Source organism: Mesoplodon mirus (assembly GCF_964341445.2).
Source record: "Mesoplodon mirus genome assembly, chromosome: X".
NCBI lineage: Eukaryota > Metazoa > Chordata > Mammalia > Artiodactyla > Ziphiidae > Mesoplodon > Mesoplodon mirus.
The window spans coordinates 120,970-137,412 of NC_138981.1; the positions used below are offsets into that span (position 1 = coordinate 120,970).

The 16,443-nt window shown below is 58.9% G+C and overlaps 1 protein-coding gene across 1 annotated transcript in view; it reads right to left on the bottom strand.

Annotated features, from left to right (window-relative positions):
- GTPBP6 (GTP binding protein 6 (putative)) overlaps positions 1 to 11,646 on the bottom strand; it is a 100,982-nt gene extending 89,336 nt beyond the window's left edge. The window contains exons 1-8 of the mRNA XM_082608986.1: positions 10,999 to 11,646; positions 6,408 to 6,478; positions 6,150 to 6,280; positions 5,753 to 5,823; positions 4,509 to 4,667; positions 3,799 to 3,886; positions 2,899 to 3,107; positions 1,715 to 2,359 (exon numbers count right to left, since the gene is read on the bottom strand). Coding sequence (XP_082465112.1) covers positions 1,715 to 2,359; positions 2,899 to 3,107; positions 3,799 to 3,886; positions 4,509 to 4,667; positions 5,753 to 5,823; positions 6,150 to 6,280; positions 6,408 to 6,478; positions 10,999 to 11,338 — 1,714 coding nt within the window. The 5' untranslated portion in view covers positions 11,339 to 11,646. The remainder of the gene's footprint in view (positions 1 to 1,714; positions 2,360 to 2,898; positions 3,108 to 3,798; positions 3,887 to 4,508; positions 4,668 to 5,752; positions 5,824 to 6,149; positions 6,281 to 6,407; positions 6,479 to 10,998) is intronic.
- Positions 11,647 to 16,443: the final 4,797 nt, after the last annotated feature.

A 16,443-nucleotide genomic window follows, 5' to 3' on the forward strand; every position in this document is an offset into this window, starting at 1 on the left:
TAAACCGTGGACTTGGGGTGACGACGTCATGTCAACATGGGCTCGTCAGCTATAACAAATTCACCGTCTGGCGGGGATGCTGAAAACGGCAGAGGCCATCCATTGGTGAGGGCACTGAGTATATGTGAAAAATCTGCATACGTTCCTCTCAATTTTGCTGTGAAACTAAAAGCACCCTAAAAAAAACTTTTTAAGAAAAAAAAGGAATGAAGCACTGACACAGGCTACGACATACGTCTGCCTCAGAAACATGGCGCTCAGTGAGAGAAGCCAGACACACAAGGCCACGTATCACTCACGTGAAATGTCCACGACAGGCAAATCCACGGGGCCAGAAGGCCGATTCCCGGTTCGCAGGGGTTGGGTGCGGGAGAAGCAAGGGGGAGGCCTGCTACTGAGGGCACAGGGTCTCCTTCCGGGGAGATGAGCACGTTGTGGAACCAGACACAGGTGGTGGCTGCACAAAGCTGTGAACGTACTAGTTGCCTCCGAGTGGTACCCTTCAAAGCGGTTCATCTTACGCTCTGCGAACTGTATCTCAATAAAGGTCTGAGAGGAGGAAAGGAATACGGAGAATGCCACCCCTCCCCCGCAACTGGGTCACTGCTCTGCTCAAACCCAGAGGACCTGTGATGACCTGACTCCTCGCATGGCTGCACCACTGCAGTGACTTGCCTCTGACAGCCCCGAAACAGCCGAGGAGCGGCGGTCCCAGGAGGGCCCAGGACGTGCTCGCTCAGGAGCCCTAACCCTGGACACTGTCCCTGTTCATCCGTGGGGTCCGTCTCCCCAGGCCATCCAGGACCACCCTGGTGAGACGGCCCCGTCCCCGCCCCCCGCCGTCCGCCTTCCTGCTGGGTTCTGAACACAGCACTCAGGTCAGGCGGCGGGCTCCTGCCCGGCGTGTCTGCTGTCCCCCCAGCCCCACCGGAGCGGGTACAGTGGGGTTGCTGATGGCCGAGGGCCATGGAGGCAGGTCCCAGGCGTCTCAGGGGCTCAGCCGGGCTCACGGTTTCTGCTACAAAGGGCGTGTGAACACGCCTGTGCACAACCTTTGGGCGTAGTACTCAGTGGTACACAGTGAAAGCGGGTCAATAAAGGCTTAAAGCTGAGGGACACACCCCGTGCAAACCGGCGTTAGTTGTTGGATTCTCTTCCTTTACAGATGGGGATGCTGCGCGCGGCAGCAGGGCCGAGCGACAACCTGGGGCGCGTCCGAAAGGGGAAGGGGCCCCGGACCCGCTGTGTGCACGGGGGAAGGCGCCCCAGCCCAGAATTAGCATTTCCAGGCCCGCTGCAGGGATGCGGCTCCCGGGAGAGGGTCGGGTGGGGGCGGCCCAGCCTCCGAGTCCCCGCCCCCATAAGCCCGGCCCTAGGGGTCCCAGCCCTCGGAGTCACGCCGCCATAAGCCCCACCCCTTCAACCCGGCCACTCAGGAGCCCCGCCCCCGACGTCCCCGCTCTACGAGCTCCAGCTCTCGGAGCCCCGCTCCCTGAAGCCCTGCCCTATGGGCTCCAGCCCTCAGAGTCACGCCCCCCAACACCACGCCCCTTCAGTCCGGCCAATCAGAAGTCCCGCCCTTCGGCGTCTCTGCCCAGAGCGCCAGACCTCGAAACCCGCCCCCGGCGTCCCCGCCCTTTAAGTTCCGAGACTCGGCCCTCTTCACGACTCCCCACCCCACCCCCACCGAGTCCACGGCCACAGTCCCGGTCACCTCGGGTCCCCTGCGGCTTCCCGGGTCCCCACTTGACGTCAGGGTGAAGCAAGCACACGCGCTGGGCTCCCGCCGGCAGCAAAGGGTCCCTCCTCAGCAGCTCCTCCTCCTCCGCTTCCTCAGCCGCCTCCTTTCCTCCAGTCCGACTTCTCCGGCCACCTGCATGTGGGCCCCGCCCCCCACCCCCTCGCCCCTCCGGGCCCCCCAGGCCCCCGCGGGAGGCGGCGAGCGCGCGCTCGGGGCAGGGTGGCAGCGGCGGCGCGGCCCTCGGAGCCCCGCAGCCACGAACCACGCGAAAGAGCCAGGACCCCGGGCGGACAGCGGCTCGCAGGGCGCACATACCGCAAGCGCTCTTACGCCACGGGCGGGGCCTCGGGAGCGTGCTCTCGTGCAGTTGCCCATTGGCCGCCCGGGTCACGTGCTCGCAGACGCCTGATTGGTGCGCGCGGTCCGGGCCGGGAGGCCAGTCTGGGACGCCGCAGCCTGGGGATATGCTTTTCTCTGCCGCGGGTGGTCGAGGCGACCTCCCAAGGCAGGTGGTGCCGGAGCAGGGCCCGGCCGGGCACCCAACCCGGTGGGCGCTCCCCCACGCTCGCCACGCCTCCGCGCCCCGGTCAGGCCTCCGCGCAGGGTCCGGGTCCAGTTCTGGGGATCAGTTCCATTTGGGGATCAGTTCCGGAACCCTGAACTCTGCCTTGGTGGATCCGAGTGTGGCTCCAGGGGTCCCAGACCCTGCCTTGGTGGGGGTCCGAGGGCGGCCCCGGGAGTCCCAAACGCTGCCTTAATGGTCCGAGTGCAGCCCTGGGGTCCCAGGTCCTGCCTTAGGGTTGCCGCGATGAGGAGACCCTGTCCCGTGATGCTGTGATGAGGGGACCCTTCCCAGTGATGCTGTGATGAAGGGACCCTGTCCCTTGCTGTGGTGATGAAGGGACCCTGTCCCTTGCTGTGGTGATGAGGGGACCCTGCCCCGTGATGCTGCGATGAGGGAACCCTGCCCCATGATGTTGTGATTAGGGGACCCTGTCTCTTGATGCTGTGATTAGGGGACCCTGTCCATTGATGGTGTGACGAGGGGACCCTTTCCCTAGATGATGTAATGAGGGGACCCTAGCCCGTGATGTTGGGATGAGGGGACCTCCCTCCCGTTTCTGGGTATTTGAGGCAACCTGGCCCTCCACACTCACCGAGTGGTGCACGTCCTCCAGGGTCGCCGAGAAGGACTCGACCAGGCTGTGGGGCAGCTGGGAGAGGAAGCCAATGGTGTCCACGTAGATGACGGTCACCCGGGAGGGCAGCCACCCCTCGTGCGCTGTGACGTCCAGCGTGGCAAACAGCTGGTCCCGGGGCTGGATGGCGGCGTCCCCTGTCAGCACCTTGATCAACGTGGTCTTTCCTGCACGTGGGGCACAAGGAGACCGTGCGTGTCAGACCCCTCTGGTCCCCCAGTGAGCACTGTGGACCTCGGGGCTGCCCCACGCTGACCACATGGCGCTGGAGGATGGGCAGGGGCAGGAGGTCTGTGCGCTGGGAACTCTGTGCAGGCCCGTGGGACGCGGCGCGGGCTGTGCGTGGACTGAGCTGCCGCGGTCTAGGCTTCAGGGTAAAGTGGACCAGGGTCAGGGCAAGCGTGCTGGTGTAGGAGGGAGAGACGGCGTAGACACAGACGGTGGTGACGTGCATGTGAGGTGGGCAGGCGTCCACACAGGCGGAGGGATGGTACTGTGGAGTAACCGAGCCGTGGTGTGATGTCTATGTAGACGAGGGGATGGTGGAGTAGGGGGTGCGGTGTGTGCAGAGAGGTAGTGAGGGTGTAGACAGTGTTGTGTGTACCTGAGGGGCCCTAGAGCACCCGCCTCCACAGCCTTTCCTGACAACGTGGACACTGTCCACCGAGCCCAGGCTCAAGGGCACCAGTAGTAACCGTCCAGCCCAGGGACACCCCCTGGCTATGCCTGGTCCACCAGGAGGTGGTGACGGGTCCTGCCGTCGAGTAACTGGAGGGCGGGGCGCAGCCTGGACACCACTGCTCAGTGAAGGGCCCCGAACTCCTGGCCGGTGAGAGTCGGGACCAAGCGGACACTCACTGGATGCTCTGACAGTTAGAGGACACGCCGCCCTCCGAGGATACGGCAAAGAGGGGCCGTCGGGATTTCCTGGCACGGGTGATCTTACCTGTAGACATTTATGACTTTTCAAGCCTGGACACCCCACAGCTTCCTGTGCACGTCTGTGGGACATTCCCTCCCTCCTCTGGACGCAGACCGTGAGCGCCTGATACAGGGACGGGCCCGGCATGGCGGTGCTTCCCGAGCACGTGGCGGGGCCGGGCCTCAGGGCAGCCCAGCGAGCGCTGTGGACAGAGTCCCCACAGTGCAGGGAACTGGGTGCTTTCCCCTTATCTCAGGGCACCGGGGACCCTACAGGGCGCCCTACACTGTCCCCCACGGGGAGTCCACTAGATGTGCTCGTGCAGACAAAGCTGAGAACAGACTGTGAAGTCTTCCTCGGTGACACCTGAATCACTCTGACCCCTGGAAGATCCTGCCCACTGTCAACGGACTTAAAACTGTCCCCACTTCGTCGTTCTCAGAGTCTGGAGGACATCCACCGAGAGGGGCGTCAGCGCACAGCAGTCACACGGGGGCCGCGTTGCCCCCGGGACGCCCAGGGATGGGGCCCGAGTCCCGTCCTCCTCACCGGGGGCTACAGCCCTCCGCGAGCACCCAGTCTTGCCGGGTCGGCAAGCGGGTTCTCCTAGCGCACCCCGCCCAGCCCCGGCGGGCCTACTCCTCACCACAGTTTGTGTAGCCCACCACAGAGACCACAGGGATCTCCCGCCGCCTCCGCTGCTGGCCCAGGAGAAGCCTCTTCCGGCGGAGTCTGTCCAGGGCCTTCCGAATCTTCGCTTCCTTATCCTTCAGGAGGCGCTGCTGCACCTGCAGGAAAGACTCTCCTAGAAACATGCAAGATGGCGAGTGAGTGGGCAGACACGAAAGGCGCAAGAGACACGGGGGTGCCTGTGGGGGACGTGGACAGGCTCCCTCTTGGGGCTGCAGGGACCCCCCTCCCCACCCCAGGCTGCTCCCCTGTACACTTGGCCCCAACACCTTCTGTCCTGAGATAGCTCTGCCCAGCGCGAGGCGGCCTGGCACTTCTGCCCTCTGAGGTCACCTGGGCTCCCCTTTACCCAGGAGGAAGAGGGCAAGGGGAGAGCCTCAGAAGGGCCCCCATGATACCCACAGCGGGCTGAGTGGTGCCCCAAAGGTGTGTTCACACCCTGACCCCCAGGACCTACAAATGGGGCCTTATTAAGAAACAGGGTCTCTTGGGGCTTCCCTGGTGGCGCAGTGGTGGAGAGTCCGCCTGCCGATGCAGGGGACACGGGTTCGTGCCCTGGTCCGGGAGGATCCCACATGCCGTGGAGCGGCTGGGCCCGTGAGCCATGCCCGCTGAGCTTGCGCGTCCGGAGCCTGTGCTCCGCAGCGGAAGAGGCCACAGCAGTGAGAGGCCCGCGTACCACAAAAAAAAAAAAAAAAAAAAAAAGAAACAGGGTCTCTGCAGGTGTGATGCAGGGAAGGGTCTGAGATGAGGTCCTCCTGGAGGAGGGTGGCCCTACATCCAATGACAAGGTCCTTCTAAGAGACAGAAGAGGAGAGACACAGACACAGAGGAAAAGCCCCGTGAAGACAGAGGCAGAGACGGGAAGGACGCAGCCACGAGCCCAGGGACGCCCGGAGCCCCCAGAAGCTGGAAGGGGCGGGAAAGACCCTCCCCTGGAGCCCCCAGAAGGAACCAGCCCCAATAACTCCTTGATCTGCTCTGCAGGATTCACGGAGGATCAATGTCTGTGGTTTTAAGGCACCGGTTCGTGGTCCTTCGTTACGGCCGCACCAGGGAAACACCTTGACACCCTCCTTTGACTGTGACCATGGACGAGGCCCCAGCAGGACCTCTGAGGGACGTCGTCCCCTTTGTAGGGGTGGTGGCCACAACACCCCCCCTTCTGAGCTCCCGGTGACAACACGTCAGACACTGTACCTGACCCCATGATGTTGCGGGAGTCCCGCCCTCGGCCGCCCAGGTGGGCAACGTGGTTTTTCAGGCAGGACCTGGCGTGGAAATGGGTCGGCTCAGGAGACGGGAGCACGTGCCCGTGGGAGGCTGGCACAGAGCCCTGGGTGGGAAGTGGGCATCTAGACAGGAAGAACAGGCTCGCTCGGGACCTCCCCGACGCGTGGGCCTTCACGGGCGGGGACGCAGGGTCCCTTGCGGGGTGGCGCTCCTTGTGGGCCGCGTGCCCTGGTAGGTGTGCTGCTTGGCCACGTCCCCACTGGCCACATTCCACCCTCACCACCCTGGCAACACTCCAGGTGGGGAAAGCAAGAAGGGGTCCAAGGAGGGCTCCGTCTGCCCCGAGCCCAGGCTCTGCAGGTACCTGCGCAGGGGCAGCTCGGCCAGTGCCACCTGCAGCCGGGCCTCCTCGGTGCGGGCGTTGCAGCGGAAAATATGAAGAACCACCGTGAATCGGTCGAACACCCGCACACCCCAGGCGGCTTCCAGTTCTTTCTAGAAGATGGAGTGCGAGGGAGGGGACCTGTGGTGACCCCAGGCCCGTGGAGACCTGTGTCCTCACGGGGACACTGACCCGCTCCCTCAGCCGCCGTGGGCGGGAAACAGCGAGCTTCTGAGGTACCTTGGTGGGTGCAGCCATCCTCTCCACATTCAGGAAGACGGCGGTGATTTCCGGGGACCCTCTGATTTTCTCTAGGAAAAGAGGTTGGCCTCTCAGAGGCCTGCATGCCCACGATGTCTGTCTGGGGACCCTGCACTTTGGCCGTGTTCGCCGGACACCCCGAGTCTGAGCACAGTATTTGTCAAGTGTGGGTCGGGGAGGACCGGACCGGGTCCCTCTTCAGGGGAGTAGATCTCACACACATGGGGGTCCCGTGACCCCACGGGGACTGAGTGCCCGTTAGACAACAGATAGGCGGTGAGCGCCCCCCTTGGCATGTCTCCTGCTCTGAGCTGTGAGCTAGACATGGGTTTGGGGCGGGGACGTCGGGGTCCATGGAAGGCAGGGGTCACACGCAGGACCCCCTCTGCCGGGCACTGGGGGGGCGTGGGCTGGGCTGGGCTGGGGCGCGGGGCTGGCGTGCGCCCGACTCTCACAGGTCCCTCCTGTGTCCTGGGGCCTCGTTTGAATTCTCACGCGGGCGTGGTGGCTTTTGCCGTCTCATCCAAGTTCCTGTGAGGCCCAGAGGGACGGCCATGCTTGCTCTGTTTCTGGGAGGGTGACGGGGACACGTGTGCTGGACTCACCTGTCAGGCGCTCCAAGGTCCCTGTGCCGAAGATGAGCTTCCTGTCTGGCGTTTTGGTGGGCACCACCATCGTGTCCACCACCGACCAGCCATCCAGCGTGTGCACCAAGCCCCACGGGAGGCCGGCCCCCCATCCCGTGCCCACGCCCCCGCCCCCTGGGAGGCCACCCTCGCACAGAGTCTCAGAGCCGCGGCCCCTCTGTGGCGCCCCTGCTTCGCTGTCTGTCCCCACTCCCCGGACACCTGGGTGCTGCCGTCTCTGGGGTCACCTGACCCTCCTCAGGGCACAGCCAGGACACAGGCCAGAGGCTCGGGAGTAGGGGCCGGGCAGGGTCTGAAGCCACAGAGCAGGGTCCCCCCATTCTCTGGGCTGTGCGGGGGTCCCCATCTTCTGGGACATGGGGGGTGGGGTCTCCCCATCCTCTGGGATATAGGGGGCGGGGTCCCCCATTCTCTAGGCCAAGGGGAGGCAGAGTCTTCTTGGGTGTGACTCCCCATGGGCCCGCCAGCTCGTCCCACCTCCTCCAGCTGCTGGTCGCTCAGGTCAGCAGGTGCTTGGTCACGCCTGACCTCCGTCCTTCAGCTGCAGGTCTGACCCAGCAGTAATCCCTGCAGGTGCTGTCTCTCCCGATCCCAGGTGCCGCGGCCCCAGCTCCGTGGTGAGAGCCTGCGCGGGGGCCAGCGGCCTCCCTCCTGCTGTGCTGCACAGCTGCTCGCTTGGGGGTCTGGCACCCCGCAACCCCACCCCGAAGGCCAGGGTTAGGATTCGGTGGGGATGGAAACGGAGAAGCACTTGTGCAGGTGACAGCCCAGGGGCACAGGCACCGTAAGGCACTGAACCCTGATCCCAGGACCACAGCAGGCTTCCCCTCCCCCACACATCAGCCCCTCCCCACAAAGGTCCATTTACAGCAGTTCCCTTCACCTTCTGCATCACGTCCAGCTATCGAGAAAAAATTACCAGGCGCACCAAAAGGCAAACCCGAAGAGACACAGCAAGCGTGAGAACCAGACGTGCCAGGGATGCTGGAATTACTGGACCAGGAACTTAAAACAACTATGATTAACGTGCCAAGGGGCCTAATGGATTTAGTAGACAGCATGCAAGGACGGATGGGCAAGGCAAGCAGAGATAGAAATCCCAAGAAAGAAGCAAAAAGACCTGCTAGAGATCACAAGCGCTCTGGCAGAAATGACGAGCGCCTCTCACGGGCCTGCTGGTAGACTGGACTCGGCAGAGAAAGGATCCCGGAGTTTCAGCATGTGACAACACGGAAAATTAAACACGTCTGCTCTGCAAAGACGTCATCAGCGGACTGAGAAGTTAAGCCACAGACCTGGGAGAAAATACGTGCAAAACACGCATCCATAAGCACTGGTATCCAAAATAGAAAAACAATTCTTAAAGTTCAGCAATAAGGAAACAATCTACTAAAACACGGGCCAGAGACCGTAACAGACACCTCACCAAAAAGATATACAGATGGCAAATGACCATGTGACAAGATGCTCCACGTCCTCTGTCATCAGGGAAATGCAAACTAAAACAGCAATGAGGCACCACCACACACCTATCGTGTAACAGCCGAAATCCACAATCCTGACAACACGAAATGCCGACAAGCACGTGCAGCATCCCTCCCCCGCATCGCTGGGAGGGACGCAAGATGGTACGGCCACGTTGGAGGATGGTCTGGCAGTTTCTTACAAAGCTAAACACACGCTTACCATACAATCCGGCTCTCATACTCCTTGCTATTTGCCCAAAGGATGTGAAAACTTACAGCCACACAAAAACCTGCACATCGATGTTTATAGCAGCTTTATTCATAATTGCCAAAACGGAAGCAACAAAGATGTCCTTTAGTACATGACTAGATAAATAAGCTGTGGTCTATCCAGACAACAGAATATTATTCAGCGCTAAAGTGAAATGAGCTGTCAGGCCACGAAAAGACATGGAGGAACCTTAAATGCATATGACTGAGTGAAAGGCGGCAGTGAGAGAAGGCTGCAGACTGTGTGATTCCAGCTCTATGACACTCTGGAAAAGGCACAACGATGGAGACAGTAAAAGGCCCACTGGTTGTCAGGGGGTTAAGAGGGGGAGGGAGGGATGAATGGGTGGAGCACAGGGGATGTTCAGGGCAGTGAAACTACTCTGTGCGATGCTGTAACGGTGGATACATGTCATCATCCATTTGCCCAAACCCACAGAACGTACACCACCAGGAGTGAACCCTAATTAACGTAAACCGTGGACTTGGGGTGACGACGTCATGTCAACATGGGCTCGTCAGCTATAACAAATTCACCGTCTGGCGGGGATGCTGAAAACGGCAGAGGCCATCCATTGGTGAGGGCACTGAGTATATGTGAAAAATCTGCATACGTTCCTCTCAATTTTGCTGTGAAACTAAAAGCACCCTAAAAAAAACTTTTTAAGAAAAAAAAGGAATGAAGCACTGACACAGGCTACGACATACGTCTGCCTCAGAAACATGGCGCTCAGTGAGAGAAGCCAGACACACAAGGCCACGTATCACTCACGTGAAATGTCCACGACAGGCAAATCCACGGGGCCAGAAGGCCGATTCCCGGTTCGCAGGGGTTGGGTGCGGGAGAAGCAAGGGGGAGGCCTGCTACTGAGGGCACAGGGTCTCCTTCCGGGGAGATGAGCACGTTGTGGAACCAGACACAGGTGGTGGCTGCACAAAGCTGTGAACGTACTAGTTGCCTCCGAGTGGTACCCTTCAAAGCGGTTCATCTTACGCTCTGCGAACTGTATCTCAATAAAGGTCTGAGAGGAGGAAAGGAATACGGAGAATGCCACCCCTCCCCCGCAACTGGGTCACTGCTCTGCTCAAACCCAGAGGACCTGTGATGACCTGACTCCTCGCATGGCTGCACCACTGCAGTGACTTGCCTCTGACAGCCCCGAAACAGCCGAGGAGCGGCGGTCCCAGGAGGGCCCAGGACGTGCTCGCTCAGGAGCCCTAACCCTGGACACTGTCCCTGTTCATCCGTGGGGTCCGTCTCCCCAGGCCATCCAGGACCACCCTGGTGAGACGGCCCCGTCCCCGCCCCCCGCCGTCCGCCTTCCTGCTGGGTTCTGAACACAGCACTCAGGTCAGGCGGCGGGCTCCTGCCCGGCGTGTCTGCTGTCCCCCCAGCCCCACCGGAGCGGGTACAGTGGGGTTGCTGATGGCCGAGGGCCATGGAGGCAGGTCCCAGGCGTCTCAGGGGCTCAGCCGGGCTCACGGTTTCTGCTACAAAGGGCGTGTGAACACGCCTGTGCACAACCTTTGGGCGTAGTACTCAGTGGTACACAGTGAAAGCGGGTCAATAAAGGCTTAAAGCTGAGGGACACACCCCGTGCAAACCGGCGTTAGTTGTTGGATTCTCTTCCTTTACAGATGGGGATGCTGCGCGCGGCAGCAGGGCCGAGCGACAACCTGGGGCGCGTCCGAAAGGGGAAGGGGCCCCGGACCCGCTGTGTGCACGGGGGAAGGCGCCCCAGCCCAGAATTAGCATTTCCAGGCCCGCTGCAGGGATGCGGCTCCCGGGAGAGGGTCGGGTGGGGGCGGCCCAGCCTCCGAGTCCCCGCCCCCATAAGCCCGGCCCTAGGGGTCCCAGCCCTCGGAGTCACGCCGCCATAAGCCCCACCCCTTCAACCCGGCCACTCAGGAGCCCCGCCCCCGACGTCCCCGCTCTACGAGCTCCAGCTCTCGGAGCCCCGCTCCCTGAAGCCCTGCCCTATGGGCTCCAGCCCTCAGAGTCACGCCCCCCAACACCACGCCCCTTCAGTCCGGCCAATCAGAAGTCCCGCCCTTCGGCGTCTCTGCCCAGAGCGCCAGACCTCGAAACCCGCCCCCGGCGTCCCCGCCCTTTAAGTTCCGAGACTCGGCCCTCTTCACGACTCCCCACCCCACCCCCACCGAGTCCACGGCCACAGTCCCGGTCACCTCGGGTCCCCTGCGGCTTCCCGGGTCCCCACTTGACGTCAGGGTGAAGCAAGCACACGCGCTGGGCTCCCGCCGGCAGCAAAGGGTCCCTCCTCAGCAGCTCCTTCTCCTCCGCTTCCTCAGCCTCCTCCTTTCCTCCAGTCCGACTTCTCCGGCCACCTGCATGTGGGCCCCGCCCCCCACCCCCTCGCCCCTCCGGGCCCCCCAGGCCCCCGCGGGAGGCGGCGAGCGCGCGCTCGGGGCAGGGTGGCAGCGGCGGCGCGGCCCTCGGAGCCCCGCAGCCACGAACCACGCGAAAGAGCCAGGACCCCGGGCGGACAGCGGCTCGCAGGGCGCACATACCGCAAGCGCTCTTACGCCACGGGCGGGGCCTCGGGAGCGTGCTCTCGTGCAGTTGCCCATTGGCCGCCCGGGTCACGTGCTCGCAGACGCCTGATTGGTGCGCGCGGTCCGGGCCGGGAGGCCAGTCTGGGACGCCGCAGCCTGGGGATATGCTTTTCTCTGCCGCGGGTGGTCGAGGCGACCTCCCAAGGCAGGTGGTGCCGGAGCAGGGCCCGGCCGGGCACCCAACCCGGTGGGCGCTCCCCCACGCTCGCCACGTCTCCGCGCCCCGGTCAGGCCTCCGCGCAGGGTCCGGGTCCGGTTCTGGGGATCAGTTCCGGAACCCTGAACTCTGCCTTGGTGGATCCGAGTGTGGCTCTAGGGGTCCCAGACCCTGCCTTGGTGGGGGTCCGAGGGCGGCCCCGGGAGTCCCAAACGCTGCCTTAATGGTCCGAGTGCAGCCGTGGTGTCCCAGGTCCTGCCTTAGGGCTCTGAGTGTGTCACAGGAGTCCCAGATCCTGCCTTGGGGGTTCAAGTGCATTTCTGAGGGTCCCAGACCCTGCCCTAGGCGTACAAATGCCCACCCGGGTCCTAGACGCTGCCTTAGGGGGAGTCTGAACTCTGCCTTAGGGGTCCCGGTTCAGCCTGGGTTTCAGAACCTGCCTTGGGGAGGGGTCCCGGATCCTACCTTAAGGGTCCGAGTGCGGCCCCGGGGGTCCTGGACCCTGCCTTGGGGATCCAGTCCCATCCCTGGAGGTCCCGGACTTTACCTTGGGGTCTGGAGTCTGGACTGGATGGGTATTGCAAACACTGCTTGGGGGGGTTCAAATCCAGTCCGGGGATCTGAAGTCTATGGTGGTAGCTTGACTGTGGCCCTGGGGGTCCAGGCAAGTCGCGGTGGATCCTAAATTCTGACTTGGGGCTGTGTGTCTGGCCCAGAGGTCACAAACTTGGCCTTAGAGTCTCCTGTCTGGCCCTGGCAGGATGAAGTCAGCGCTGGTAGCCCGAGTGTGGGAATGCAGCCCTGGGGCCCAAGACCCTGCCTTGCCGGTGGGGGTGGGGGTTCCTAGTGGGACTCCACAGGTCATGAACCCTGCTTTGGGGGTCCCATCCTATTCCTGGAGGTCTCAAACCCTGTCTTGGGGGTTCCACTCCATCCTTGGGGATCCCAGACCCTGGCTTATGGGATCTGAGTGCAGCCCTGGGAGTCCCCAGCCTTGCCTTGCAGGCCCAAGTCTGTGACAGTGCATTCCCAGGCTCTGCTCTGGGGGGTTGGAGTGCCGCCCTTTGGGTCCCAGACCCTGCCATGGGAGTCCAAGCCCATCCCCAGGGGCCCCTGACTTTGCCATGAGTGTCCAATGCTGTCCTCCTTCAGGGGTCCCAAATGCTGGTCAGAGCTTCCCAGTAGGACGAGGGGGTGTCCCAAAGTCTGCGATGGTAGCCTGAGTGCAGCCTTGAGGGTGTGAGTCATGCTAGGGGTCTCAGGCCCTGCCCTGAAGGTCCGAATCCAGCTGGCAGATGGAGCTTGGTTCATGATAGCAGAGTCCTCGGCATCACAGAAAGTGGGAGGCGGGCTGATTCCAAAGGAGCACCCCTCGCGTTCACACTGTAATCAGTCATGTCCTCCTGGCAAAACTTAAAGATGGCATATGGTGTGGAGAGCGTCACAAGGAACCCCAGCCGTCTCTAGGGGGGTCTTGTTTTTACGGGAGAATGGTTTCAATGGGAATGTTCCTTCATAAGTGTCTGCAGAAAGCCATGGCCTTTCTGATGTTTCAGGAGACGGTGTTCAACCACATCATTGTAACATAGAGAAGGAGGGAGACCCCAGAGGGACGTGGAGACGTGTGGCCTGAAACGGGGTTGCAGACACAATTTCCATTTAGGAATGGGTGTGGAGGCTGAAAAGGAACCTTTGAGGCCAGGACCTGTCATGTGCACAGCTTGGCAAGTGTGGTCAGGCTGTGCACAGTTACAAGTTTAAATTGAGATGGAGATTATCAGCCTCAAAGAAAATGGGTGAAGGCTTAGAATCTTGACCCAGGGTTGCCAGTGGGGCCCTGGACAGGTGGTCATTCCTGGGGGCCATTTCCCCGTGGATAGAAGGAGAGGCGGAATTAAAACCCCCAACACAGAAATCACGCATGTGTAAGTTCCGGTGGCTGGTCCTTTTGTGGCTAGTCCCCCTGCCCTCCTCCATCACAACGGCGGGACACAGCCGGGAGGCCCAAGGAACGCCGTAGACCGGGTCCTGTTAAAACCTTGAGCTCCTTTGTCCCAGCCAGCACGGGTGCGTCCGTCCGTAGGGCCGGCTCCGGTGCTGGGTTTGTGCAGGGCTGCATGGGGAGGGTGGCTGACTGCTCCGGTCCTGCCACGCCACCTGGCGGGAGATGCGGAGAGGTCACCTCGTTCCAAGCCCTCCTGCACGGCCTTACTTGTGGGGTGGAAGGCCCGGAGCTCCTGTTTCCTGAGCACTCGGTCTGAGGGAAGCGCTGGTCCCCTCCTGCACACAGACCTCTCCGGCTTTTCTCTGCTTTGGGACTTGTCTCTGTGCTGCCCTGACGTCGTCACCAGGCTGTCCCCCAGAGCCTGCCTTCTCCGGGGTTTCCAGGGGTGTGTGGGGGGAGAGTTAACAGACTCGATCATGAGGTAACGCAGTTGTTTACTGCTTTACTATTGATCGCATGTCATACGGCTGCTGACAGAGGGCAGATGGTTTCCCCCTGAGTACGCTGGGAGCCCTAAAACCTCACCGAGATGAAACTTCAGGCCTCTGTGGAGACGACTCAGCAGACAGTCGTAGAACATCTACCACTGTTCATGGTAAACAGCATAGATGTTGGTGTGACGACGATGATGAGGCTGCGGGAGGAGCTGGGAAACCGGGTGAAAGAAGTGACCGCTGCCTGGTGTCGTCGTGTGAAGGCGGGTTCCCAAAGGTGCACCGAGGGCCACAGGGCTGGAGACACAGCGTAGACCGCAGCTTGCAGTGGAACATATTCCATGTCCTTGATTCTCTCCTACCAGTGATTTTGAGACACATCGTTGATTTAAAAACCTTTTACCACCCTTCCCACCCCCAACGCAAAAAAAAAAAAAAAAAATACAGACAAGCCCCAGCCGTTACAGATTTGCTTGTGGGGGGGCGGTGAGAAGTCTTGGATTCACGGACGATCCTGCACTTAGAACCAGCGGAGCTGGTGAGTCACCTCTCCCCCTTCGCAGCAGTAGGAAACGATGACTTTGACGCGGTGCCTCTGTCCCCATGGTTGTTGCCAGTTTTTTTCAGTGGCTCCCTTTTGTAACTTGCTTCCCTCTACTGACAAGAGGTGTTAAGAAGTCTAATGATGGGCTATGCACTTAAAATCCCCAGGGTTCAGGGGTGTCCGCACCTTTGCGAGAGATGTCGTGGGTGAGTTGGGGTGGCAGTGTCATTACATGGCTTACAGCTTCAAGGGCTGCATTTAGCAACGTGACTTTTCTTGTACCTTAGATGAAGGTCTGGCCAAATTGTGATGAAATCAGAGTCTGTCTCAAAAGGCAGTGGCCCTGAGAATGTGTGTAAATGCTCCTTATTAGGGATTTTGTCAGTAAAACAATCTGCTCAATTTATATACGTTCGTTACTTGGGCTTGAAAATGCATTTTCCCTCCATGGAAAAAAGTGACATATTTGTGTAGATACTTAGAAGGTGCAGAAAAGAACCCAGAAGGAAATAAAGATCACCTACAATATGACCATACAGAGATAACTGTTGTTAAGATTTTGTTATGTATTTTTCCAATTTTTTTAAGGTACATATACACACAGGTTTGTGGATTTATATAGTATATATTGTTTTATAAAATTTTTAACTTAAATTGTATCCTGCATATACTTTCAGTACATAAAGTAGCACTGTGTCTTGACTGCGTAGAATGTGATTCAGTGGCTATTTCATCAGTGACTTCATCCCTCATGTTAACTGGGCTTACATGCACGCCTGGGGATGTGACTGCCGTGTGGCGAGGTTACTGTTCTCTAGTCACTCCTCATGCGTTTCATATGAAAATAAGTGGCAGCCCGACTATAATTTGGATAGTTATACTGGGCAAATCACTGAAATGTAGAGGAGTTTCCCATTTGGGCATTAAGCATGAGTGAGTGAGAACCTTTTTTTCTTAATTGAAGTGTAGTTGATTTACAGTGTTTCAGATATACAGCAAAGTGATTCGTTTATATATATATATATATATATATATATATATATATATGTGGTTTTTCATATTTGGCTTTTATTGTGTTGAGATAGCTTCCTTCTATTCCTAGTTTTTTTTTTCTAATCAGGAAAATGTGTTGAATTCTGTTGAATGCTTTTTCTGCATCAGTTGCGATGATCATGTGGTTTTGTCCCTTCATTCTGTTGTTGTGGTGTCTTGTTTTGATTTTGCATGTTGAACCGTGGTTGTAGTCCAGGAATGAATCTCACTTGGTTATGGTGTCTAATTCTAATACGTTGCTGAAGTTGATGTGTTAGTACTTCTGCATCAGTGCTCGTAAGAGATATTTATCTGTAGTTTCCTTTTCTTGTAGTGTCTTTGGGTTTGGAATCATGGTAATGCTGGCTTCATAGAATGAGTTAGGAAGTGTTCCTTCTTCTTAAACGTTTGGAGAAGTTTGAGAAGGATTGGTACTAGTTCTTTAAATATTGGGTAGAATTCACCAGTGAAGCCATCAGATCCAGTGCTTTTCTTTGGGGAGATTTTTGATTACTGACTGAATCTCCTATTAGTTATAGTGCTATTCAGATTTTCTACTTCTTTGTGACTTAGTCTTGGTAGGTTTTGTGTTTCTAGGATTTTTCCATTTCATCTAGTTATTCCATTTGTTGGTGTACAATTATCCTTAGTACTGTCTTAGAATCCTTTTTTTCTTGTTCTGTAGAATTGGTAGTAATGTCCCCACTTTCATAATTCTGATTTTAGTCATTTGAGTCTCCACACTGTTTTCCTTAGTCCACCTAGCTTTAGGTTTGTTAACTTTGTTGATCTATTTGAAGAACCAACTTTTGGTTTCATTGATTTTTTTTCTATTGTTTTTCTCTCGTCTATTTTATTAATCTCTGCTCTAACCTTTATTATTTCC